General features: G+C 45.9%; 5 protein-coding genes across 7 annotated transcripts; 1 reads left to right on the plus strand and 4 right to left on the minus strand.

Annotated features, from left to right (window-relative positions):
• The first annotated feature begins 2,728 nt into the window (after nt 1-2,728).
• Nucleotides 2,729-5,718, plus strand: LOC6496287. The gene is made up of 6 exons (XM_001960582.3): nt 2,729-2,926; nt 4,266-4,556; nt 4,616-4,777; nt 4,840-4,917; nt 4,985-5,128; nt 5,193-5,718. The coding sequence occupies exons 1-6, from the start codon at nt 2,903-2,905 to the stop codon at nt 5,544-5,546; spliced, it is 1,053 nt and encodes a 350-aa protein (XP_001960618.2). The 5' UTR covers nt 2,729-2,902; the 3' UTR covers nt 5,547-5,718.
• Nucleotides 5,719-5,738: 20 nt separating this feature from the next.
• On the minus strand, nt 5,739-6,229 carry LOC6494275. Its single transcript, XM_001960583.4, has 2 exons — nt 6,071-6,229; nt 5,739-5,983 (listed from the first exon to the last, which is right to left on the minus strand). The coding sequence occupies exons 1-2, from the start codon at nt 6,196-6,198 to the stop codon at nt 5,773-5,775; spliced, it is 339 nt and encodes a 112-aa protein (XP_001960619.2). The 5' UTR covers nt 6,199-6,229; the 3' UTR covers nt 5,739-5,772.
• A 145-nt stretch (nt 6,230-6,374) lies between these two features.
• Nucleotides 6,375-14,376, minus strand: LOC6494273 (ras-specific guanine nucleotide-releasing factor RalGPS1). 2 transcript variants are annotated; one of them, XM_001960584.4, is made up of 8 exons: nt 14,151-14,376; nt 10,300-10,416; nt 9,906-10,237; nt 9,521-9,848; nt 9,014-9,465; nt 8,751-8,954; nt 8,388-8,498; nt 6,375-7,960 (listed from the first exon to the last, which is right to left on the minus strand). In XM_001960584.4, exons 2-8 carry the CDS (start codon nt 10,357-10,359, stop codon nt 7,354-7,356), a joined length of 2,094 nt encoding a protein of 697 aa, XP_001960620.1. In that variant the 5' UTR covers nt 10,360-10,416; nt 14,151-14,376; the 3' UTR covers nt 6,375-7,353. The 2 variants fall into 2 exon arrangements, with proteins under 2 accessions (XP_001960620.1, XP_014762705.1); XM_014907219.3 differs by lacking the exon at nt 8,388-8,498 and having other exon boundaries at nt 14,151-14,375.
• Nucleotides 14,377-14,533: 157 nt separating this feature from the next.
• On the minus strand, nt 14,534-17,097 carry LOC6494272 (pro-resilin). 2 transcript variants are annotated; one of them, XM_032451110.2, is made up of 3 exons: nt 16,054-17,097; nt 15,590-15,724; nt 14,534-15,478 (listed from the first exon to the last, which is right to left on the minus strand). In XM_032451110.2, exons 1-3 carry the CDS (start codon nt 17,026-17,028, stop codon nt 14,795-14,797), a joined length of 1,794 nt encoding a protein of 597 aa, XP_032307001.2. In that variant the 5' UTR covers nt 17,029-17,097; the 3' UTR covers nt 14,534-14,794. The 2 variants fall into 2 exon arrangements, with proteins under 2 accessions (XP_032307001.2, XP_032307000.2); XM_032451109.2 differs by lacking the exon at nt 15,590-15,724.
• Nucleotides 17,098-18,489: 1,392 nt separating this feature from the next.
• LOC6494271 (vitamin K epoxide reductase complex subunit 1) lies at nt 18,490-19,220 on the minus strand. The gene is made up of 3 exons (XM_001960586.4): nt 18,950-19,220; nt 18,772-18,887; nt 18,490-18,716 (listed from the first exon to the last, which is right to left on the minus strand). Exons 1-3 carry the CDS (start codon nt 19,117-19,119, stop codon nt 18,517-18,519), a joined length of 486 nt encoding a protein of 161 aa, XP_001960622.1. The 5' UTR covers nt 19,120-19,220; the 3' UTR covers nt 18,490-18,516.
• Nucleotides 19,221-20,920: the final 1,700 nt, after the last annotated feature.

Below are 20,920 nucleotides of genomic sequence, written 5' to 3' on the forward strand. Positions count from 1 at the left end.
TGCAAGGTTCGTGACTTGAGTCTTTTGATTTGTCACAGTAACGAAAACGCTTTCAACACATTACCGATGACCTTCAAGAGAAAATGTTTATGGAATCGATGGCTATTATAAGAAAATAAAATCCCCCTATTTATTTTATATTATTTTCAACATGGTGTTTGCTGAAATGGGCGGAAACTGTAGCAAGACTCTGAGCAATTGGGAAGCATCCAATTACGGCGCCCAAACAGGCGGGCCAATTGGCCATATATAGCTGGGACATGGTAACAAGATCGGTGACAGCCACATCTCTTGGTGCGTTTTGTCAAACCAATTCGTCCAGCTTCCTTGGCGGCATTTGTTTATTTTTCGGTGGACAAGCAGGAAGCCGAACTCACCCAATCGGAAGTAAGAGGACGACATTAAAAAAAAGGTGTCAGTTCATTGGCATGTGTGCCGATCATGTGCGATTGCTCGACTCCAGTGTTATTGTGTGGGCGAGTGCCACGCCTCCGCCCCATGGGGCTGACAAAGTTATGTGGCCCACACTCACACCCACACCCACTCACAGCTGACAATCTGCGATCGGTGAGGCAATCGTTTTGGCAATTCAAATCAGCCAGGCCGAGAGAGCAAGGAAATGCATGCCAAATGTTGCTCTAATTTTCCTGCCGGAACCAATTGCAGATTGGCGCTACACTGAGGGAAATGATAGTGTTTGCTTAGGATGTGTTAATACTTACTTCTATAGATCCTATACCTTTAAATAAAAATGGTTTGAGATTGGGAAGAATCTTAAAAGACCCCTAGGGCTCTCTTGAAGAGCTGCTAAATTTATATAAAAACTTTACTATTTTCTCTATTTTCTAATAACAACACACCCTTGGGTCTCTACACACATTGACCGATTAGCGTCGACGATAAGATGAATAATCATGAAAGGCATAAATAAATAAATAAAGCCTCACATCAGTCTGTTGGCCAAACGGAGCGGGGGAAAAGTAAAAGTGGTTCAACATAGTCTGCAGTTTGGAGTTTGTAGCAGCTCCCAGCTTGTAATGGCCAAAGGAGGAAAACTACATGCAGGAGGAGGAGGAGGAGGAGAAGGAGGAGGAGGTAGGTAGTGGAGGACTTGGTCTAAACCGAACGCATGGCCATGGGCAAGTTGTTACGCATTTCAGTCCAGTTTTGTGGCTGTGGAGCTACATCAGACACTCCACTTCCTGAAAGGGGACACACGGGCCACTCTATATACGAACGTATCTATCTCAGATTGATGAATATTAATAGGAATTCAGTGAATCATGTTTGGCACTTCCTTGTGCGGAGGGTGGAACTAGTTGTCAGAGGAGGGAATTTATGGCCAAATATTAAGGGAGACAGTGCATTTTCGGGGCAGAGAAAGTGCATTTTCGGCTGTGGGAGAACTTTGGGAAAGGCCAGACGCCAGAGACACCTGTCGTATCTAAGCTTTTTATGGATTTTCTTTTAAATATTATGCAATTTGCCATTGACTGCTCACTTCCCACTAAGTGTAACGGAACCAGACCAGATATACACGCACCTGGAACTCCATAAGCTGGCCAACAGGTGAGGCATATGCCTCGAACACCACCACTCCCCCTGCTCATTCAATCGAAATTAAATCAACATGCAATTAACTTGCTTTTGGCCATATGAATCGAACCATTTAAAGAGAGGTATTCCGCATGTCTTGGTTTTGCGGATCCCATTGAAAATGTGGCAGGAAATGAAACGGAAAATTAAATGAGAAATGGCGGCTATTGTCTTTAATGGATTTCAGCTATTTGGCCAAGTGTTGCCACATTACACACCCGAGTTGCAAATGCAAAATCGCAATGGATTATGGATTTTCTAAGCCATAGACACGTCCACGAGCATTGCCCTTAACCGAATTTGGGCCTCGAATGACCAATAAATTACATTAAAAACTATCTAATTAATGCGACACCACCTGGCATATCAAAACTTACACTTATGCCCATCAGACGTGACGACCTTCGCTTTAGCGGGCGATTGAACAATAAGAATTCCCATAAATATACTCGTAAATAACAATAATCAGAAAAAACCGAAAACAAACGCAATAGGCCGATATTGGTATTATTTCGGTGGCTTATATATTTCGTTTGTTTGTTTCGTTGATTTCCCATTGCGTGCTATTAATTTGCATTACTTAAATGCAGACTCGATGATTTTGAACTCTTTTTTTGCTTTTTTGAGATCCATAACATTTATGGCCATAAGCTTGGCAGGCGATTACAACATTTGGCGAAGCCTGCAGACCAAGTCACGTCTACAGGTCCAAAAAAAGAGGTACAGAGAAAGAAATATAAACATTTAGTAAATAAATCAAGTTAGTACTTCAGATACTTAACATAAGAAAGTATCATCATGTATCTCGATGTATCTGATAGATTTTGTTTGATTATAATTTCTACTTGAAGTTCTACTAGTTTTTCTTCAGTGTACCAACTAAAAATACAGAGAGAGCCAAGCCGGCTTGAAGCTTTTGGAGCAAAAGCTTCGTCATTGTTTACACATGAAACCGTTATCAGAGAATTCAAGGTCTGGCTTGAAACTCACTCTCGTTTTCACTAGAGACATTGCCAGGGAGCCAGAGAAAGAGAAAGAGAAAGAGAGGGAGAGTGAGGTGAAGCATGCTCTCATTTCGCCGGACCGGCTGCACCTGCGCCGTGTGTATTTAACCGTAGGTGGCCGATCTTCAGTGCGACAGTCGATTCCACGAAAGTGGCCAAAGTGGTGGTAACATAACAGCCACCCAAACCCCAAGAGTGGCTTAAAGTGTGATATTTTAAAAAACCCAACACCCAATACGTCAAATAGTGCATAGACAGATAGTGCTATATCTTAACCGCTTCACCAGCTGTAATCGGGAGCCATGAGGATCCAGCGGCATTTTGTGGTAATTAAAAAGAGTTAACAGTTGAAGACCCACCAGCGGAAAGTGTCGCGAAATGGAAATTAAGTTGACAGCAGGTGGGGGCGGTGGCTCCATGGTGGAACTAATGGGAACAGGGCAGAAAGTTGCCAGTTTAACTGCCTAAGTTGCCAAATTTTGTGTGGCAAGAGATTAGGAGGGATTTATGCTTCAGTTCATTTTGTTGGATAAGATCTAAGTCTACGATTTGGAATTATGAATTGCATTTTTTTGTCATACTATAGTTGGATTTTTAAAGTTAAAGTTTATCATAGAGCGACTATGTCTCCCATGTCTTGTTTAGTTTCCCGATTTTTTTTTTAATATTTCTTCCACATAATTGAAGCCAGCAAAAAGGGTGGTCCAAGCTGAAACACTTTCCTCCAATCATCCTTTAGTTGTCAACATCACGATGCAGTTTTTATTGGTTTTAAGCTCAGCTCGGACTGCCCGCAGATTCCCTTCCGTCTTTTGTTGCTCCGTCGCATTGTCAACAATTAAAATCGCGATCGTTTCATTAGCGACCACGGGATATCCACATATGTATATCCATGGGGTGCAGTGCCGGAGCTCAAACGAGCGATCTTTTCCCTCACGACCGATGATCCAACTGCAGGCGAAAACCAAACCAGTCGCCGCCACTTTCACTGCCCACCAGAGAGGCGGCAGGTAATCCAACACGATCGATCTGCTACAATTAGCACTATCCATGGGCTGGGGCGATGAGATAATTTTTTTGCTGGTGCTAATTTACATTTCATAATCGGTCTCTCGTTGACATTTATGCGCCAATTGATTGGGATTAGATCGTGGGCTTTTGAAATTGAAATTGTATCCATTTTGCGAAATCACAGAGGCGTTGCTGCGACCTTGTTGGATTCTCCAAATACAGAGTAGAGCTATCTTGCAACACGGATCCAGGCAGTTCCATATTTATCTTAACAATATAAGACGCATTTACATAATAAAACAAATTGACCAAATAAAGAGGGGCGCAACCTAAAATGTCTTTGCCCCAGCGACGTTACTAGTGTGTGTGTCATCTGGCTAGGTCTTGACCCAGGTCAGGCATTGTACGGAATTATAAACAACACGGCGATTATGAAACATTTCTCTCGTACAATGACAGACTGTGACCCACTTAAAACTCGTTTCCAGTCACTCACCTTTCTTGTGGGAGAATATGGAATTCATTAACATGGCACGGTTGCGAATTCGATTCGAACAAGCTTTCTTCATGCTCGAGTTTGTTTCCTAAGTCTTTTGATTTTATCAGCAACTCACTGCTACTGTTTCTGTTTGTTTTTTCTTATCTCTCGTGTAGTTGGGTCTGCTCGGTGTGCTCTCCTTGGCCATCGTTGGCAGCCACTCGAAGGCTGTGGCGGATCAGCAGCCAGCCGGCTCTCAGGTGGACAGTAAGTCCGTCGCCCAGCAGAGGATCGATCTGGGACTCTCCGATGCCCTTATCCACGAGCATCACGTACACGAGCACATTGAGCACCACGAGCACCACCATGATCCAGGCTATTGGAAGAAGAAGGTCACCTGGAAGGAGGGCTGGAAGAAGATCTGGAATCCGGCCAAGAAACAGATATGGAATCCATCCTGGAAGAAGGTAACACCCTTTCGGTAAAGATTATGAAAAATATTCCAAACTTTTTATTAACTTTGCAGATCTGGAAACCTCATTGGGTTAAAGTACCTGGTTGGAAGGAAATCCAGGTCCCAGCTTGGAAGCAAATCTGGGTGCCACACTGGAAAGAAATCTTAGTGCCAGCCTGGAAGGATATTCAAGTTCCCGATTACAAGCAAATCTGGACACCGGAACTAGTCAAGGTATGGGTCATAATATATACTATTTATTTAAAAATTAATATATTAAACAAATCCTTTTTTAGGTTGGTATTCCTGGAGAGAAATACCTGGGTAAGGATCACGATGGCTGGGAATATACCAGCCACGATCTGTGGAAGAAGGTCAGTAGAAACTAAAATGCCAGAGTTCGTAATCTATAACTTATATTATTTATCTTTCTAACCATAGAAAGTAGTCTGGAAGTCGCACTGGAAAAAGATCTGGAAGCCAGCCAAGAAGCAAATCTGGGTGCCCGAGAAGAAACTGGAATGGAAGGAGGCCTGGAAGCAGTACTGGAAACCAGCCAAGAAAGAGATCTGGACTGACAAATTGGTGAGTTAAAAATAATATACTTTCCCATCATAAAAGTTAATAAATAATTTTATTACTTCTTCAGGAATGGAAGGAGGCATGGAAACAGATCTGGGTGCCCGGCTGGAAGGAGATCTGGGTGCCTGGCTGGAAGAAGATCTGGAAGCCAGTGGTCATATCCGAGTGGTTCCCCTCGCCCGATCATCATCATCACCACCACGAGCATGGCTGGGATTGGGACCGAAAGGATACGGCTGCCGCGGCAGGCAAGGACAAGGTGGTATGGAAACGAGATGACACTAATGCCGCCGGAAAGCCAACCCTACTGCAGCCTGTGGCCAGTGCCGATTTCCAGGCCAAGTCGCTGGAGGCGGCCAAGTCCCCAGTAGCTGCTCCCGCAGCAGCCACCTCGCAGTCGTTCAAGTTTCCCGGCGCGTAGGAGGCATCGCCATTGCATCTCTGAACTGGCATTACATCACCCCGAATGGCCAGTTTCCAGCTCCTTGTAAATAGTCGTAAACCAGTCGCTAGCTCATAAGGCCATCCATCCACTCTCTTCCATTTGCCTTGGCGCCACTTTAAATTATCTCTAGACTTTAATTACCAGCCGAAAGTGAATACAAAATAAAAGTAAATAACTAAAAATTTAAAACTACATTCAGTCTTTAGGAGGAGTGGCCCTTTTCCGCCTCCCACTCGTTGGGGGCATTGGGCAGGGGCACCCACTCATTGTGGATGGTGGGTGTCCAGACCTTTTTCCACACCGGTTCGTAAACCCTCTTGGTCCTCCAGTACTTCACCCACCGAGCATTCCAAGTGGTCTTGTTCGCCCAAAAGCCGTCCGCATGCGGATCCAGGGTGTCTGTGTGCCTAACGCTGTTTGCCGAGAAACGAGAAGGAGAAAGGAGTTGGGGAAGATTAGTGAAAGGGGTCCAGTGGACGAAGGTTGTGCAATCCTCTCACATGGTCGTGGTCTTGCCGCCCAGGCCGGCGCTGATGTAGAAAATCAACAGAAATGCCAAAATCAGCAGGGGCCTAATGCTAATCCGTCCATCGAGCTCCATCCTGTCACCGCTTTTCGCCCCTTTCATGTTTCGCAATCGACTGGCGGCGCCATTAACCAATCTTCATGGTTTTAAAAGCCTCCAGCTCCCTAATTGGGATTCAGTGCGTCAGCCGGTGCGAATGAATTGCAAATTTCCAGCGCTCTGCACGATCTGATTCGGTTGTAAATAGCCCTAGATACCATTTATATAACAAACATTTCTTTCGTTCATTTTTTTGTTGTTTAATTTTATGTGTTTTTTGTTGCATTTCTTTCTAAAAACTAACGTTAAAACGCTGCAAATGAAAATCTGTATGTGTGACAAAGCCTAAGAGTTACAATTCATGAGGCCATCGGCCATCTCAACACGGAATAAATACAAAAAACTAACATTAGTTTCGTTTCCTACAATTCACGCATGCATCTTATTGGATACGTTTAGTTTATAGTTTTATGTTTCTTATTAATGTCTAGGGTGCATCAACTTAAGGCAGATATACGGATTAACAAATGTTGATCGTGATATAGTGATAGCGATACAATATTAAAGCCCTTAGTTACGCGTAGAAAGTTCGGTTGCTTTTTGATTCTTTGTTACAAAGTTATTCGTTCGGTTTCCAACTGTCGTTGTGTGAACACAAATTTAGAACTAATATGGCACGATTAGCGCACAATTAAGTTGATTAAATGTCCGAGTAATTGACTTAAGATTAAAGATATAAATGACAAATACAATATAAATGACAGCACAGAAACAATAAGTCAGCCCTTTGTGTTTCATACTTCTTTTTTGTTTTGTTTAAAAACTGCTATTGATTGTATATTAGTGAATTTTGAAACAGGGCTGTTGCGTTGTTTTCGAATGATTGTGTGTGGCTTCTTTCCGCTACGGTTCCTCCGCTTATTTTCCACTTCGTGTTCTCTGTCGGTGTCAGTCTTTTGAAATACCATTAAGAAATCGATTCATTTAGATGCAAGCTGCAATTTGTTCGTTCGTTGTGGTTTTTGGGAATGTTCTGTGGTTGCCTCGTTCCAGGGAGGGGGTGACTGAGTGAGTGGTTTGGTGGGTGGTTTTGTTCTCTTTTTTTTTGGCTGTGCTTATTTCCAGGGACAAGCTAACTAAACTAGGGCTTCTAGGCTACAATGATGAGTACAATAGATTCGAGTTCCTGTTTCCTTAAACTTATATCCTCCTGCCGGATCACTCGAAGGACATTAGGTTGGCCGGCAGGGGCTTGGGCGCCCGCAAGTTGGCCAGTTTGCAGATGGCGTTCGACCAGAGGTGCGACATCTGGGGACTGTCCGTCCGGAAGCGGTAGACCGTGCCCAGGGATCGGTGGCACAGCTCAAAGGTGTTTTTATGCTTGGAGTTGTCGCTGACATGGGCATACCATCCGTCCAGGGGACACACTTTGCACGGCTCCCGCTTGAAGTCGTTCCGCTCGCTGCCCTTGAAGGATTTCGGCGGGAAGTAGACCAGCGAGTTGGCCCAGATCTGCAGCCAGTAGCGCTGCCAAGAGGCCACCGCCGGTTTCCGGCCCTCCTTCTGGACGGTTTTCCTCCGGACACATCCCTGCATGGCGGCCGCTGCCTCCGGCGACATCAGGTCACAGTCGCTGCCGCTGAAGTCGCACATGATGCCTTCGGCGCTCTCCAGCGAGGTGAGGTCCGCCTGGGAGAGGGCGTCGCTGTGCTCCAGGACCGAGTCGTCCAGCAGGTGATGGCGCTGCGACTGCTGACCACCTTCGTGCTCCAAGTGAAGATGGTGGGGCTGTCCATCGACGTGATTATGGGGCTTCCCAAAGATGCTGCAAGAAATCACTCAAGATTAGTAAAGTCCATCAAAACCAAGATCGGGGCAACAATCATGCTGTTCTACAGTAAATGAGAAGAAATGAAATTGCAAAAAGCAAACGAGGACGAACTGCGTGTGTATGTGTCGAGCAGGACAGAGCCTTTTAGTTCATGTCTTTGGAGAGGATGTGTGTGAATTTCATATTAACAAAATGAAACCCCAAACAGAAGATGATACGAAATAGGGTGTGGAGGTTTGTTCCATGTGTTTTTCGTACAAAGCATTTTGAAGTCGGGTCCGTGCAAACAAAACATGAAATTATGAGACGAATAACTGATTACTTGAAAATTATGAAATGAAAATAAGCCATCAGATCAGATCAGTATCGGTATCGGGCTAGCATTACACACATATCGTAGCTACGGGACTCTGGGACTCACCGACGGCATCGGCAACGCTTGTTGGAGATGGTGCCAATGCCAGGAGCTATCATCACGATGCAGCACTGGCACTTCTGGGCAAAGTTTCGCGGCAGGCTGCTGCTGCGGAATCTTCGTCGCATTCAAATTTACGAACACACACAAAACGAAAGCAAAAGCCAAAGCAAAACGGTTGGGTGAAAGGCATAGATCAAACGAGACGAGTTTATAACGATTAATAAGGACCCGGTGTACACATTTTTACCAATTATTGCGCAGTGATTTGAGGTGGCAGAGGTGGAGTTCGTGGATGTGGAGGCGGAGTAGAGAGGTGGTCAAAAAAGGAAACCCAATGGGTGGCGCAGGGACTAGATCATAACTTACTTGGTGCCCAGACTACGGCACTTGCGATGGCCAGGCACGAACTTGGTGCCGCTGGCCAGGCGCATGGAGCCGATGGTTTTGGCGGGCGAGAGATTCAAACAGCCCAGGGCCGGCGTGACAGTTTCCACGTTGAAGGACTCCTTCGAGCTGCATGACGATGAGCTCGGGCCAGAGGGTGGGGCAGGTTCCAGGTTGAGTGAGCGTCTAAAAAAAGCAATAAAATATGAGGTTAAAGAATTCTATATTCTTCTTAGCCTTCTTACTGGTACTGATCTTCCACAAAAATGTTCTGCAACTCTTCAATGTATCTGATGGACGTGAGATACTTCTGGGTGGCCTCGTGCTTCAGCAGATGCCTGTAATCCGACTGTTGGTAGTTGGAAATGACCCGCAAGATATTATTCATTTTGTTCCGGCGCTGCTCTGGCTCCAAGCCGCCCTTGTGGGGATGCGCCAGATCGATGTAGATCAGATCGGTGAGAAAAAGTCCCAGGTAGGGAATGCAGGGCAGGCGCAGGCTCTCCAGGTAGGAGCGCAGATTGGACCAGTTGTCCTGCTCGCTAAATATATCGCTCAGTCGGTCAAAGGACTGGCGATCCTTCTTCGACAGACAAGACCAGGTCTTTTTCAAGCGATAGATACTGGCACTCTGCATGGCCGAAATGATGGCGAACAGCGAGTGCAGATTGTTAAGCTCGTGCAGTTTTTTGGCCACCTTTTCAAAGAGATTTCATTAGTTTTATAAAAATTTTATAAAAAATATAACTTACCTTAATAAAATGTGTCATTATTTCAGCTCGCTGCTTAGGCTGTTCGCCATTTAGAATCTCCTGGACTGTCCAGAAGCTCGTGTGATTGAATCGCTTGGTAAATGCCACAATGTTCGGTGTATTGACGTGCTTGTCCTTCTTCGTCCAGGCACAACTGCTCAGCTCATCCGGCTGGATCATCGCGAAAACGGGAAAGTCCAGCAGGGTGATCTGATTGGCCAAGACATCGGCGGGTACACGTAATGCGCTCAGGATAACCGCGTCCAACTGTTTGATGGACGCATGGGCCGGCAGACTTTGCGACTTGGACGGCGGTGCTGCCGAGGCTCTAAAATAAAGTATTTGGTTTAGTTTCATAAGTAAAAAGTATAAGAATGTAACTTACGCTATGCTGTAGTAGCAGCCCGGCGAGTCTGGCGAAGAGGAGAAGCTGTTCAGGCAGCCAATGGAGTTCTTGCGGCGCGTGCTCTTTATGTTAAGGGTCTTACTGGCCTGTTGCGTCGCTGGCGGTTCCATTTGGTTATCCTTCTGGGCCTTCTCCTGGCGCAAGCATGCCAGGGTGTGGGCATTTCCATTGGGGTTGGGACTGCGTTGTTTTGTGGGGCGAGGCTGCTGACTCTGGAGTGTCTGCGACGAAGGAGAGCTCTGCTTGAACTGGGCCGAGGCGTAAGCCTGCCCAGCACACCCATTATAATCCGTGGTGGGCTTTCGACTTAGCTATGGGAATGAAAACTATGTTTTTATTTGGTTTCTATTAAAGAATGGTATCTGAAACTCACCTCTGAGTAGCGAAGATTATCCGTAGACAAGTCGCGTGAGATTTCCGAGTATCGCATCATGGCAACCAACTTCTCCGGCCGACTGCTACTGTGGACTTCGACCAGCTCTCTTTAAAACTGCAATGAACGGAGATCGGGTTAGGTTTTGTGATAAAGTTTCGGCTTTTAGTGTTCCGCGCACTGGGCAGAGTCTTTTTGTTGACTGAAACCGAGTTTGTTTTCCTCTGTTCTGCATTGTGGCTTTTGTGTTGCACGAACGGCAGGCAGTAAAACCGAAAAAAAAAGCGGCAGAAAAAATGAAACGAAAACTGGTGGCAAGCTGAGGCGAAGCTTCTGGCACGCTTCGCTGCTCGATTTCCAATGAGTCACGAGCGGGACGAGGAGACCCGGCCCTGCTCTTTTATGGTAGCGTTCGAGTGGTCAAATGGCTTTTCGGGGGTGCAACTCTGGTGGCTGATAAACCGACCCCGGCTGCACTGGCAGTCAGCGGAAAGTTTGGTTTTCAAAACAAGTCACCCGGCCAGAAAACCCAAATAGGTTTCGACCCAGTTCAATGAACCCTGTCTTATAGAGAAGAAAACTATCTCTATGATGCATCCCATCCAGATGAGCTCCCAAAGTGCACTAAGAACACGTGTTGCCGTAGAAATTTCTCCAAGACTGACCAACTGACTGAGTGGCTGGCTTGACCCCGACTAATTAATTTCAATTAAGTTATAATCATTTGAAAGCAAAGGCTGATACACACACACACTCGTCATTGGGGTTCTGTCGGCGGTTGCCTTCGATTATTTTGCGCCACTGGACACTGGACGGACGGAGAAAATTAAATTATGATCCGACTTTGAAACGGCAGAGCGCTGAAGGCGTGTGGGCGATAGTCGGATGAAATAAGCCAAAGACGGAAGAGGAAGGAATCACTTGGGAATGATATGAACGCCGCCATCTATTGTCTTCATTCTGTTTTCATAGAGAGAGAGATAAATTTCAGTCTAATCATGAGAGAATTCCTACCGTATATACTCTTCCAGTATCCTCCAAATAACCCCATTCAATTGTAGCGCATTTACAAAAAAAATACACAGAGTCAGATACAGAGATATAGCTGAGGAATATATAGATTAAATGAAAACAAATTGGGCGGAACAAAAGCAACACAAAAGGCAGAAAACACAAATTATATTCCAAAATGCCAGACGACTGCCTCAAGTTTTTCAGCCAAATGGACTTTATTGACTATTTGAACTATTTGGAATATATATAGGAATATATATATTGGTGGCTGGACTGTGCAATTTTTTTGTTCCTCTGGATTTCTTTTCAATTGGCGGACAGGCCAGTATTCTTTTTATGGCGATATCAAATGCAATTAAGGAAAAACAATTAACCAGGCCCATGCGAGAGAGATATGGGCCATAAAGTTGCGATTTCGGGTCATAAGTTAGCCCAGGGGGATATGTAAATAATTCGGGCCAGACAGCGTAGCGTTCCTTTAATGCGAATTTGTAAACTTTGATGAGCCAATTTGTTTTCGTGGTCAGGGATCTGGACAACAGATATGCGTGTTTGTGGAGGCGATTCCTGCCTCCGCCCACTACCAGCGGCCAGTGGCCAGTGGCCACCCCCAGCCAGCTTCCAGACCAGTGTGTTTATTGTTTTTACATAAATTTCTTGAAAGAAAACAAACAAAACAGCTGCAGAGTTCGGGGAAATCACACATTGCCTTTGCCATTTCGTAGCTCGGCCGGGCAGTCCAGCGGAATTGTATTTAAATAATATACTATTCTGTACACACGATTCTGATTCTAGATAATCGGATGTGTGGTGTGTGTGGGTTTATCCGAGGAAGAACCTCAAAGATATTTTCCCGTATCTTATTGTGTGTTGGCGTTTTCCATTGATAAATTCTTTTTTATGCCAGACTGCGAGCGTGTGGGTTGCTCTGGAATTCGCAGTGATGACAAGTGATGGCGATTGGCCATCAAGAGAGTCTCTGGCCTGCCAGTTGAACTTTTCCGCTGACACCAACTGACCCTGGCGGCCATAGATCTCTGGAGCAACTTTCTTTTGGCGCAAAAGTATATTTAAAAATGGATTTACAAAATTATCATTTCACAAGGTCAGCTGTCAGCGATGATCTTCGCCAGTTTTGCTTATAAATTCTGCTTATTTCTGTTGTCAAGTTCATTAACCGCCTTACGAGATTGAGATTAAAATTGAAATACTTTTTGCATTTCATTCGATTAACCTTCAGCGTATAGTATGTGGAATGGAAACTGGGAGGCCTCTCGGTTCTCAGTTCGAATGGGAAAACATTAGACTAATCTTCCATTGAGAACCGAGGGGCGTTATCAACAATCGTCCAACTATTTTGCACACACATGTCGGATGTCGGAATAAATACATGTAATTACGGTGGCCAACAGCGAGAGAAACTGCCAAGAAAACAAGGCTTGAGATACATTGGCAAGCCGAAGTTTCAGATACTTTTTAAAAAAGATTAAAGACTACTTCTATGTGTATTCTTGCTAGAAAATTGTTTGTTTTTTGTATATTTTTTCAAAGAAACATTCTTTTGTTTTAATCCCCAAAGTGACTAGACCCTCTCGAAGAGTATTTAATAAAAACAAAGCAAAGTAAGTGAGGCCACACGCCGTTGAGCTGGGGTTTCGTCTTTCTTCTCAAACTGCGTCTTGTCTATTATCGTGTTTTGTATTTGTTCTAAAGCTTACAAGCCATACATGTATTGTGAGCCACATGTGAGCCATCTAAGTGGGTCAGTTGGTGAGCATCCAGCCAGAGCCTAGGAGTGAGCCACTTACCCAATTTCTGGTTCGAGTGGCTGTACTTAAAACTCAAGCCAGGAACAAAGGCAATTGGAAAGATGGTCGGAGAAACTGAAGAGGAAAAAGGAGAAACCTTGAAACTCAGCATCTCTACAGTTCAGACGAAAACATCTGTCGCACATCCTGTTGGGCCACACGGAAAGAATATCCTGTTTAAAGAGGATATTCTGGACTGGGATAGGAATACAAAATTTATATAAATCATTTAAAAAAAGATATGCGGTTTCTGCACCCATTATTCATTTTAATTCCTGAACAAACAAATATGAATAATTAAATACTGATGGAGTGAGTTTTCGTGATTAAAGACACCGCCCTTGTGACTTTATTTCTAGATAAATAAAAGTCACACATTCCTAAAGTATATTTCTCAGTGCATTCCACTGCAGATGGCACTCGAAGGGGCGTAACACTGCCTTGTATTCTTGCTTCTGAGAGTGTGTGTGTGTGTTTGTATCTCCTTATCATTTTCTTATCAACCGATCTAACGCCAAAAGGAAGTGCCAAATGAATTTTATTGATCCGACAGCCGATGATTCACTCTTCGAGACATTATTTCCACCGGCTAAGGAACTGAAACGGAACAAATCAATAGCATTGAACACGAAAACGAAGCCGAACATAAACACAGATACAGATACGACCACGGATACGGGGCTACAGATACAGATACACAAAAACAAACACACTGAGCACTTCGCACGCAATTCGCCTTCGTTGAGGTTCTAAGCTTATTGTATGCAAAGTGTGGGGCGACCGCTACCCACCGCCCATCGCCCACCACCCACAGCCCACTCACCGCCACCCCTTTTTAATTTTTTGGCTTTCGTAATCGCCAAGCAGCCAGTCGGTGGGAAAAGGAAAATTGCACTTGATACTCGGGCGTTTAGCGCCCGCCAGTTGACATAAAGATAGCGACGCCCAGCCGAAATAGCAATGCACAGTCTGTTTTATTTATAGCCACTAAAAAATTCACTTATTTTGGACGCCCAGCGGGCCACTTACTTGGTTGGACGAATCAAACATAATTCAACGCGTTGGGCGGATTATTTTATTTTGCTGAGTTGGAGAGTGGTGGCTCGCGCACGTCGCCCGCTTAATTACTATTCATTACACTTATTGGCTTCCCGTCCGAGAACTATTTGTTTATTTTGTCTGAAAAAAGTGAGGAGATCCGCGCGCGACGCCGCCTAGAGGTGGGGATACATCGACAGAGTAATCGATATTTCGATAAAATACTGCAATCAGCTTAGTATATACCAACAAAAATAATATTGACTATGGTAGGCGGTTGGGAAATCGATTTCTTCGATAACTTGCGCGGCTATTTAAAAATTTAGAAAACACAATCTTTGATTTTATATAAAAATATTTATTTAATTCCCTTACTTACATCGAATATAGCTTTATCATTTCATTATTTTTTTGGGTTATTTTTCGCACTTGCATTTACAACAACAGGGACTTACAGCTAAAAGGAAGTGAGAAGGTAAAATGGGCAATGGGAGGACAGTAAGGAGGATAGAAGAATGGGATTGAAGATATGTCGGAGGGTGAGGACAGTACATAGTTCTAGAAAGTCTTATCTACTAGATATATTGCTCTACGTCTGATGAATCTAGCTAAGTGTGTCTGGGAGTCCGTGTTTCCTAGTACCGGTAACCGCTGCCATCGTTGTCGCCGTTCTGGCCACCGGGACCGAATCCGTTCCTGCCCTGGCCGCCGGGCTTGCCGCTGGAGTAGCCCTGACCATCCTGCTTGTCCTGTCCGTTGGAACGGCCACCTCCTGGCCGGCCACTGGAGTAACCGTCGCGTCCGAGGTCCTGGCCACCGGGACGTCCGCCGGAGTAGCCCTGATCACCGCCATCCTGACCGCCAATAACGCGTCCACCGATGATCACTCGTCCGTCACCGTTTCCATTTCCATTTCCGTTGCCGTTGCCATTGCCATTGCCGCCGGGCCTGCCACTGGAGTAGCCACCGGGTCCGAAGTCCTGACCACCGGGACGACCATTAGAGTAACCGCCGGCACCCAAGTCCTGGCCTCCTGGACGTCCACCGGAGTAACCGCTGGGACCAAAGTCCTGACCACCGGGACGACCGTTAGAGTAACCACCAGGTCCCAAATCCTGACCGCCAGGACGTCCGCCAGAGTATCCGCCGTTGCCGTTGCCGTTGCCATTGCCGTTACCGTTGCCAGGACGACCGTTGGAATAGCCATCAGGTCCCAAGTTCTGGCCACCAGGGCCGCTGGCACCGCTGCCATCATTAGCATCGCCCTCGTAGCGAATCTGTGGCCTGTAACCCTGCTGATCGGCCTCGTACTCCACGATCTACAAGAAAGAAAGAGAGAGGGGTTAGGAGCTGGGAGCAGGACGAAGAACAGTGGGTGGTGGGTGGTGGATCCACTCCTGTTGCCCGCCGTGCCGCGCCGCGCCGCTTACTTGCTTCCTTCCGTCGGGCAACAGGACATTGTACTGGCCGGTGGTGAAGTCACCGTCGCGCATCTCTGAATGCCCGAACGAGAGTCCGCTGGGCGCGTCCTCAACCTGGTAATTAAATTCGTACTTGGCGGGCTCCTAAGCGCCGGAGAATGCAGTACGGAGTACGGAACACGGAGAATGGAGTACGGATTGGGGCGTGTGGAGAAAGAGAGAGAAACACAGAGAGATAGAGTGGCTGGGAACAAGATTGGGTATTTTATAGGTGGGATGCTAGGATGCAAGGATACGGGGAGAAAAGCTGGCGGTGCAGGTGAGCAAGAGCATCGATATCTACCAGAGATGTCAAGGCAAGGTGTGCATCAAGATCGCAAGTGTGCAGCGTGGACGGTGGAGCGGTGTTCCGTGTAGTTTCCACCCCGAAAACCCATTTTACAAATCACATTCCAAACCACCGGGCTACTCACATCGTTGTCGTAATCGGCGCCACCGCCGCCTGGCAAACCGGGTCCACTGCCTCCAGCTCCGCCAGCGCCTGCTCCCGAGGCCGGGGGTCCATAGGAGTCCGAGGGTCGGCCACCAGGTCCTGATCCTGGAGCTCCGTAGCTACTCGAGGGACGTCCACCGTTACCGTTCTGACCTGGAGCACCGTATGTATCCGAAGGACGTCCTCCGAATCCTCCCTGACCGCCTTGACCCTGACCAGGAGCACCATAGCTGCTGGAGGGGCGACCGCCGTTGCCACCTTGTCCTGGAGCACCGTAGGAGTCCGAGGGGCGTCCGCCGTTGCCACCTTGTCCTGGAGCACCGTAAGAGTCCGAGGGGCGTCCTCCGTTTCCACCCTGTCCAGGAGCACCGTATGTGTCTGAAGGACGACCTTGTCCAGGAGCTCCGTAAGTGCTTGAGGGACGACCGCCGTTGCCGTTGCCATTGCCGTTTCCACCGTTGGAGTATCCGCCTTGTCCCTGACCAGGAGCTCCGTAGCTGCTAGATGGACGACCTCCGTTGCCGTTGCCAGATCCAGGAGCACCGTAAGAGTCCGAGGGTTTGCCGCCAAAGCCGCCACCCTGGCCTCCACCCAAGCCAGGAGCACCATAGCTGCTAGAAGGACGACCGCCATTGCCGTTTCCGTTGCCATTTCCGTTACCAGGAGCTCCATAGGAGTCAGAGGGTTTGCCGCCAAAACCGCCACCCTGACCTCCACCCAGGCCAGGAGCGCCGTAGCTATCCGAGGGACGTCCACCGCTGCCGCCACCAGGAGCTCCGTACGAGTCCGACGGTCTGCCGCCCGGGCCTGACTGGCCACCACCGCTACCACCAGGACCACTCTGGCCCGGAGCACCGTAGCTGTCGGAGGGCGGGAGGTAGGAGTTAACTGGCGGCTCCGGCCTTCCAAGGACCATGACCGCCATTAGCAGCGTCAAACCGAGTAACTTGAACATATTCCACTTGGCAGGACAGCACCGATCTTAGAGTACGGATCTTGGATCTTAGATTGAAGGTAGCGCTTGAGAGCAGCGCCGAATTCTGACTGATCTGTTGGTGCTGCCGCAAGGCGTATTTATATGTGGCACAGTGCAACTGAAACTGAAAGTCTAGGATGCACACACGAACTCGATTATGAGTTGGAGGTGGTGGCTTCGGCGTGTGGCAACAACGGCGAACAGCTGCCACACATACGATCGTCTTCGGCTGTAGAGATTCTATAGAGCCGCCTGCCCAAAAGAAAATCTCAATCTCCACTCTACTCTACTATGTTCAGCACCACCACCACCACCTCCTCCTCCTCCTCCAACACTAGCTGTGATCGCACGTGAAGGGTGTCTCGGTCTCGAGCTGATTTGCCTTCTTCTGGCGCACATCATCGCACATCTTCTCGAGGTGATTGTGCTGGGCTGCGCTGGAGTCTCGACTCCAGAGATCCGAAGTTACGTTGGCCCAAAGTAGTATACTCGGTCGCCTGGGTGAATGTGTCGGCGGCGTCTCGGTGGTGCTCACTGTTCACTCCTCGGCGAGTGGTGGTTCGCCGTAGTTGCTGTGACAAGCGCCGAAGTTTGCATTTGTTTGCCTTGTCTTGTCGGAGCCCAAAGCCAGAAACCCCAGCCAAGTTAAGATCGTGCCAGAGACGACCCCGATTTAGAGTAGGATGCGTTTGTAAGAAGTCTCAAATCGATCTTTGGGATTAATATTAAGAATTATAGAAAATATATTTTTGCAAAAGAAAGTGTATCCATAAGTGTGCCTTAACTTCTTCTAGATTTGAAGAATCTGTTATATATTCATTTAATTGAGTATCAAAACAGTTTCATAGCTATATCATAGACCAAATTGAGATCATTCGATCATGGTTAATCATTTGAAGAAACGGATAGACTTTAAGCACCTCAGACAGATCAATATGATGGGAGATTGTGCAAATAGATATGAAGGATTTCCAGATCAATGTAATCAATTAAAAAAGGCCCATGAGCTCTGAGCTTGGCGTGATGATGGCTGTAATCCCATTGTACCTCCATTCATTCGCCATTCATTGATTTAGTTATTTGGCTCATCCGAGTGGAAGCCCCAAGCCCACACAAAGAGATTCCCGAACCTTATGGGAAATTAATTGCGCTGATTTTTCGCAGTCCGCCCACCTTGTTGGCTGATTAGTCGGTAGCGCCATTCACAGATCTTGGATGTTGGATCTCTTGGAGCATGGAGCTTGGAGTAACCGGCAAATGGGAACGTGCACAATTAATTGCTGAACGACGTGCCCGGCCATGGGAGTTACAAAGTTGCCAACATCCAACATCCTGCTGGCAACCGAACGTGTGGGTCAAAGCTAGAGATCTTCATCTTGGCCAAGACAAATTGGCGAATTAGCTTGGCCTCCGGAATAGTAGCCTCCTCAACTGTCAACTCCAAACATTTTCATTTTATTTCACTTTTTATTTGTTCATATAGAGACGTTTGTAGCGTCTGAATACCTCCAGGAACAACCAGGTTTGAATAATATAAATAGTAACACAAACCACACAGCAATTGTAGAAAACAAAAACTAGCAGGAAACCTAAATAAAAACAAAGAATTAAGGTGAAAGAACATATTATCAGTTGAGCCACACAAAGCCATCGATGTTCAAAAAAGGCTGAAATAAAAGAATGTTAAGATTACTTTAAAATTGAAAGAAAATTTCAACTCACAGCTTAAAAAATACAACAAGTAGAAGACACATCCGATGGCTCCATTCGGCTGGTTCAGGTTTTTGGGGATTTGTTCGTAAAACAATTTTGTATTGAAACCAAAGTTATCTCCATAGCTAATAGAAGGAAGAACTTATCTTTAAAATTCTATTAAAAAAACTATCCTTTAGTTACTTACTTTGATTTGAAAACCAATGAGCAGCTAACATAATCCGCCACATCACAAATCGGTTTGTAGTTTTCGTCCTTGCCGAGTTTGAGTTTCACGTACAAGGAGTACAAGGATATGGCCAGGCCAAAAGCACAAATCCAGCGCAGACGAGTCGAGGTTGTCCTGGCCCGGTTCATGACGAAGCCTCTGGTTAAATGAGCTCATTCCAGGACGACCGCGAGACACAACCTGTTGGGGACAGGTAACTCCAAAGGATGCTGCGAAATTGTTATTGATTTGACAACTTTTCCTGGCAGCTGCGCAGAAGAGAAACAGATGGTTCTGAGATACACTTAATGGGGGTATAGTTGATGTTTAAGTTGATATATTAGTTGGTATTATTATTAGAAAAATCTACAAAGACTGTATGTAATTACCCTTATTTTCTGATCAAATTTTGTATAAAATATTATGATTTTCCTAGTTAATCTTAGAGTATTAAACTCTTCCTTCAGGCTCAGAGATTTCTTTCTGTTTTCATAGAAACCTTCGCATAAATTTCTTTCCCCGACTTAATATGAGGTGACACAAGGGCCAGAGCAACAGGTAATAAACATAAAATGCGTAGTTTGGGTGAGCCAGTCCCCCGACATCCCACTAATAAAGTGGGGCTAGTCAAACGTTTTAGCAAAGTGGGAGGATAGGGAAGTTCCAGCCATGTTATGGGAACTAGCTGCTCCATCAGCAACAGCAACATGCAGCATCTGCCGCCAAGACAACAACTAGCTACATCACATTAAGCCACGCTCTGTTGCATGCATATGAAATTAACAACGGGGGCGACATCATCCAAATCCAAATCCAAAATACCAGACGGGCCAGAGACATCTTAGCCGGGCCAAAATCAGAGTACAAGCTCATGAAGATCATGAAGCTCATGATGCGACTCTCGGCATGACACAATGATGTGCCCATAACCCCCACCCACTCCACAGCCACGCTGTGCTCCATGTCCCTTTTTAATTTATAGCCTCACGAATTTGAATTCCTCGGTGTTTAGGCATTTAATAAAATATATACATATACGTATAAAAAAATGTATTCATCCATCCGTCCAAAGTGATATATAAATCCACGTTAGCCATGAGGTAACCGAATGGAAACAATTTACAAAATTGCAGTAGCTCTCCCCCCGGGAGTGAAGTGATGAATTTACGCAACCTTGGAACAACCAGCAGCGTTAAAAAAATAAAAATAAAAATAAATAAAATAAAAAAAACAGTCACCGCAAGCAAGCAGCGACTTGGCACAGATTTCCATTTGACATGGAAAACCCTTCCAAGTGGTTGTCAGCTTGATTTTGGCTCAAAATCCAGCCTCACCTGGCTCAGATCGCGTAATAATTTGCCACTGGATATGGGCCAGATAGGTTTATTGAACTTTACACTTCAAAAGTGATGCACTTGGAAAAATGGTAACTAAAGTTTTTGAAAATTAAACTAATATAAAATAGAATACATGCGTCTATTAATCTCTAAGATAGGTTATGAGATTTTCTCTCCCTGTAACTTAAACTCCCAGTACCAATCTCCATACGATCACAGAGGCTCGGATGCGTTTAGAAGGGCTAATGCTAATGCAGATTCAGATTCAGATACATTTGGTGATGTGGATGCACTTTTCGGGTCGGTTTGGATGCTGCACAGCTGCTTCTCTTCAAGCACGCGCTGTTTTGTGATGTCTCCAAACAAATTTTGCCGTGGATCCGTGATCGAAATCAAGTGAAGTGCTCAAAACTCAAACGCAAACAAAAGCAGCGCCTCCAGCCTCTCAAGTGCAGCTGACTGAAAACCGAAAAACTAAAAACTAAAAAATAAAAAATAAATGAAAATGAAATGATGGAGCTTGACGATTGCAATTATGAAGGTGAACTGCAGCTTGGAACTTGGAGTCGCTTGCCGCTTAGCGTTGCACGTGCACTGGAAGGAAGTTAAGGTT

Source organism: Drosophila ananassae, chromosome 3L (genome assembly GCF_017639315.1).
Source record: "Drosophila ananassae strain 14024-0371.13 chromosome 3L, ASM1763931v2, whole genome shotgun sequence".
Lineage (NCBI taxonomy): Eukaryota > Metazoa > Arthropoda > Insecta > Diptera > Drosophilidae > Drosophila > Drosophila ananassae.

Bases quoted from the DNA above. Each gene is read 5' to 3' on its own strand.
- LOC6496287 (XM_001960582.3), top strand. From the start codon at position 2,903: ATGAGGATCCAGCGGCATTTTGTG. The intron at 2,927-4,265 runs GTAATTAAAAAG...TCTCTCGTGTAG, and splicing joins GGATCCAGCGGCATTTTGTG to TTGGGTCTGCTCGGTGTGCT. The intron at 5,129-5,192 runs GTGAGTTAAAAA...TTACTTCTTCAG, and splicing joins AGATCTGGACTGACAAATTG to GAATGGAAGGAGGCATGGAA.
- LOC6494275 (XM_001960583.4), bottom strand. From the start codon at position 6,198: ATGAAAGGGGCGAAAAGCGGTGACAGGATGGAGCTCGATGGACGGATT. The intron at 5,984-6,070 runs GTGAGAGGATTG...CTCGGCAAACAG, and splicing joins GGCGGCAAGACCACGACCAT to CGTTAGGCACACAGACACCC.
- LOC6494271 (XM_001960586.4), bottom strand. From the start codon at position 19,119: ATGAACCGGGCCAGGACAACCTCGACTCGTCTGCGCTGGATTTGTGCT. The intron at 18,888-18,949 runs GTAAGTAACTAA...TCCTTCTATTAG, and splicing joins TCATTGGTTTTCAAATCAAA to CTATGGAGATAACTTTGGTT. The intron at 18,717-18,771 runs GTGAGTTGAAAT...CTTTTATTTCAG, and splicing joins CTTGTTGTATTTTTTAAGCT to CCTTTTTTGAACATCGATGG.
- LOC6494273 (XM_001960584.4), bottom strand. From the start codon at position 10,359: ATGATGCGATACTCGGAAATCTCACGCGACTTGTCTACGGATAATCTT. The intron at 9,849-9,905 runs GTAAGTTACATT...ACTTTATTTTAG, and splicing joins GGCTGCTACTACAGCATAGC to AGCCTCGGCAGCACCGCCGT. The intron at 7,961-8,387 runs GTGAGTCCCAGA...GATTTCTTGCAG, and splicing joins AAGCGTTGCCGATGCCGTCG to CATCTTTGGGAAGCCCCATA.
- LOC6494272 (XM_032451110.2), bottom strand. From the start codon at position 17,028: ATGTTCAAGTTACTCGGTTTGACGCTGCTAATGGCGGTCATGGTCCTT. The intron at 15,725-16,053 runs GTGAGTAGCCCG...TCCGGCGCTTAG, and splicing joins GCGCCGATTACGACAACGAT to GAGCCCGCCAAGTACGAATT. The intron at 15,479-15,589 runs GTAAGCGGCGCG...TCTTTCTTGTAG, and splicing joins TGCCCGACGGAAGGAAGCAA to ATCGTGGAGTACGAGGCCGA.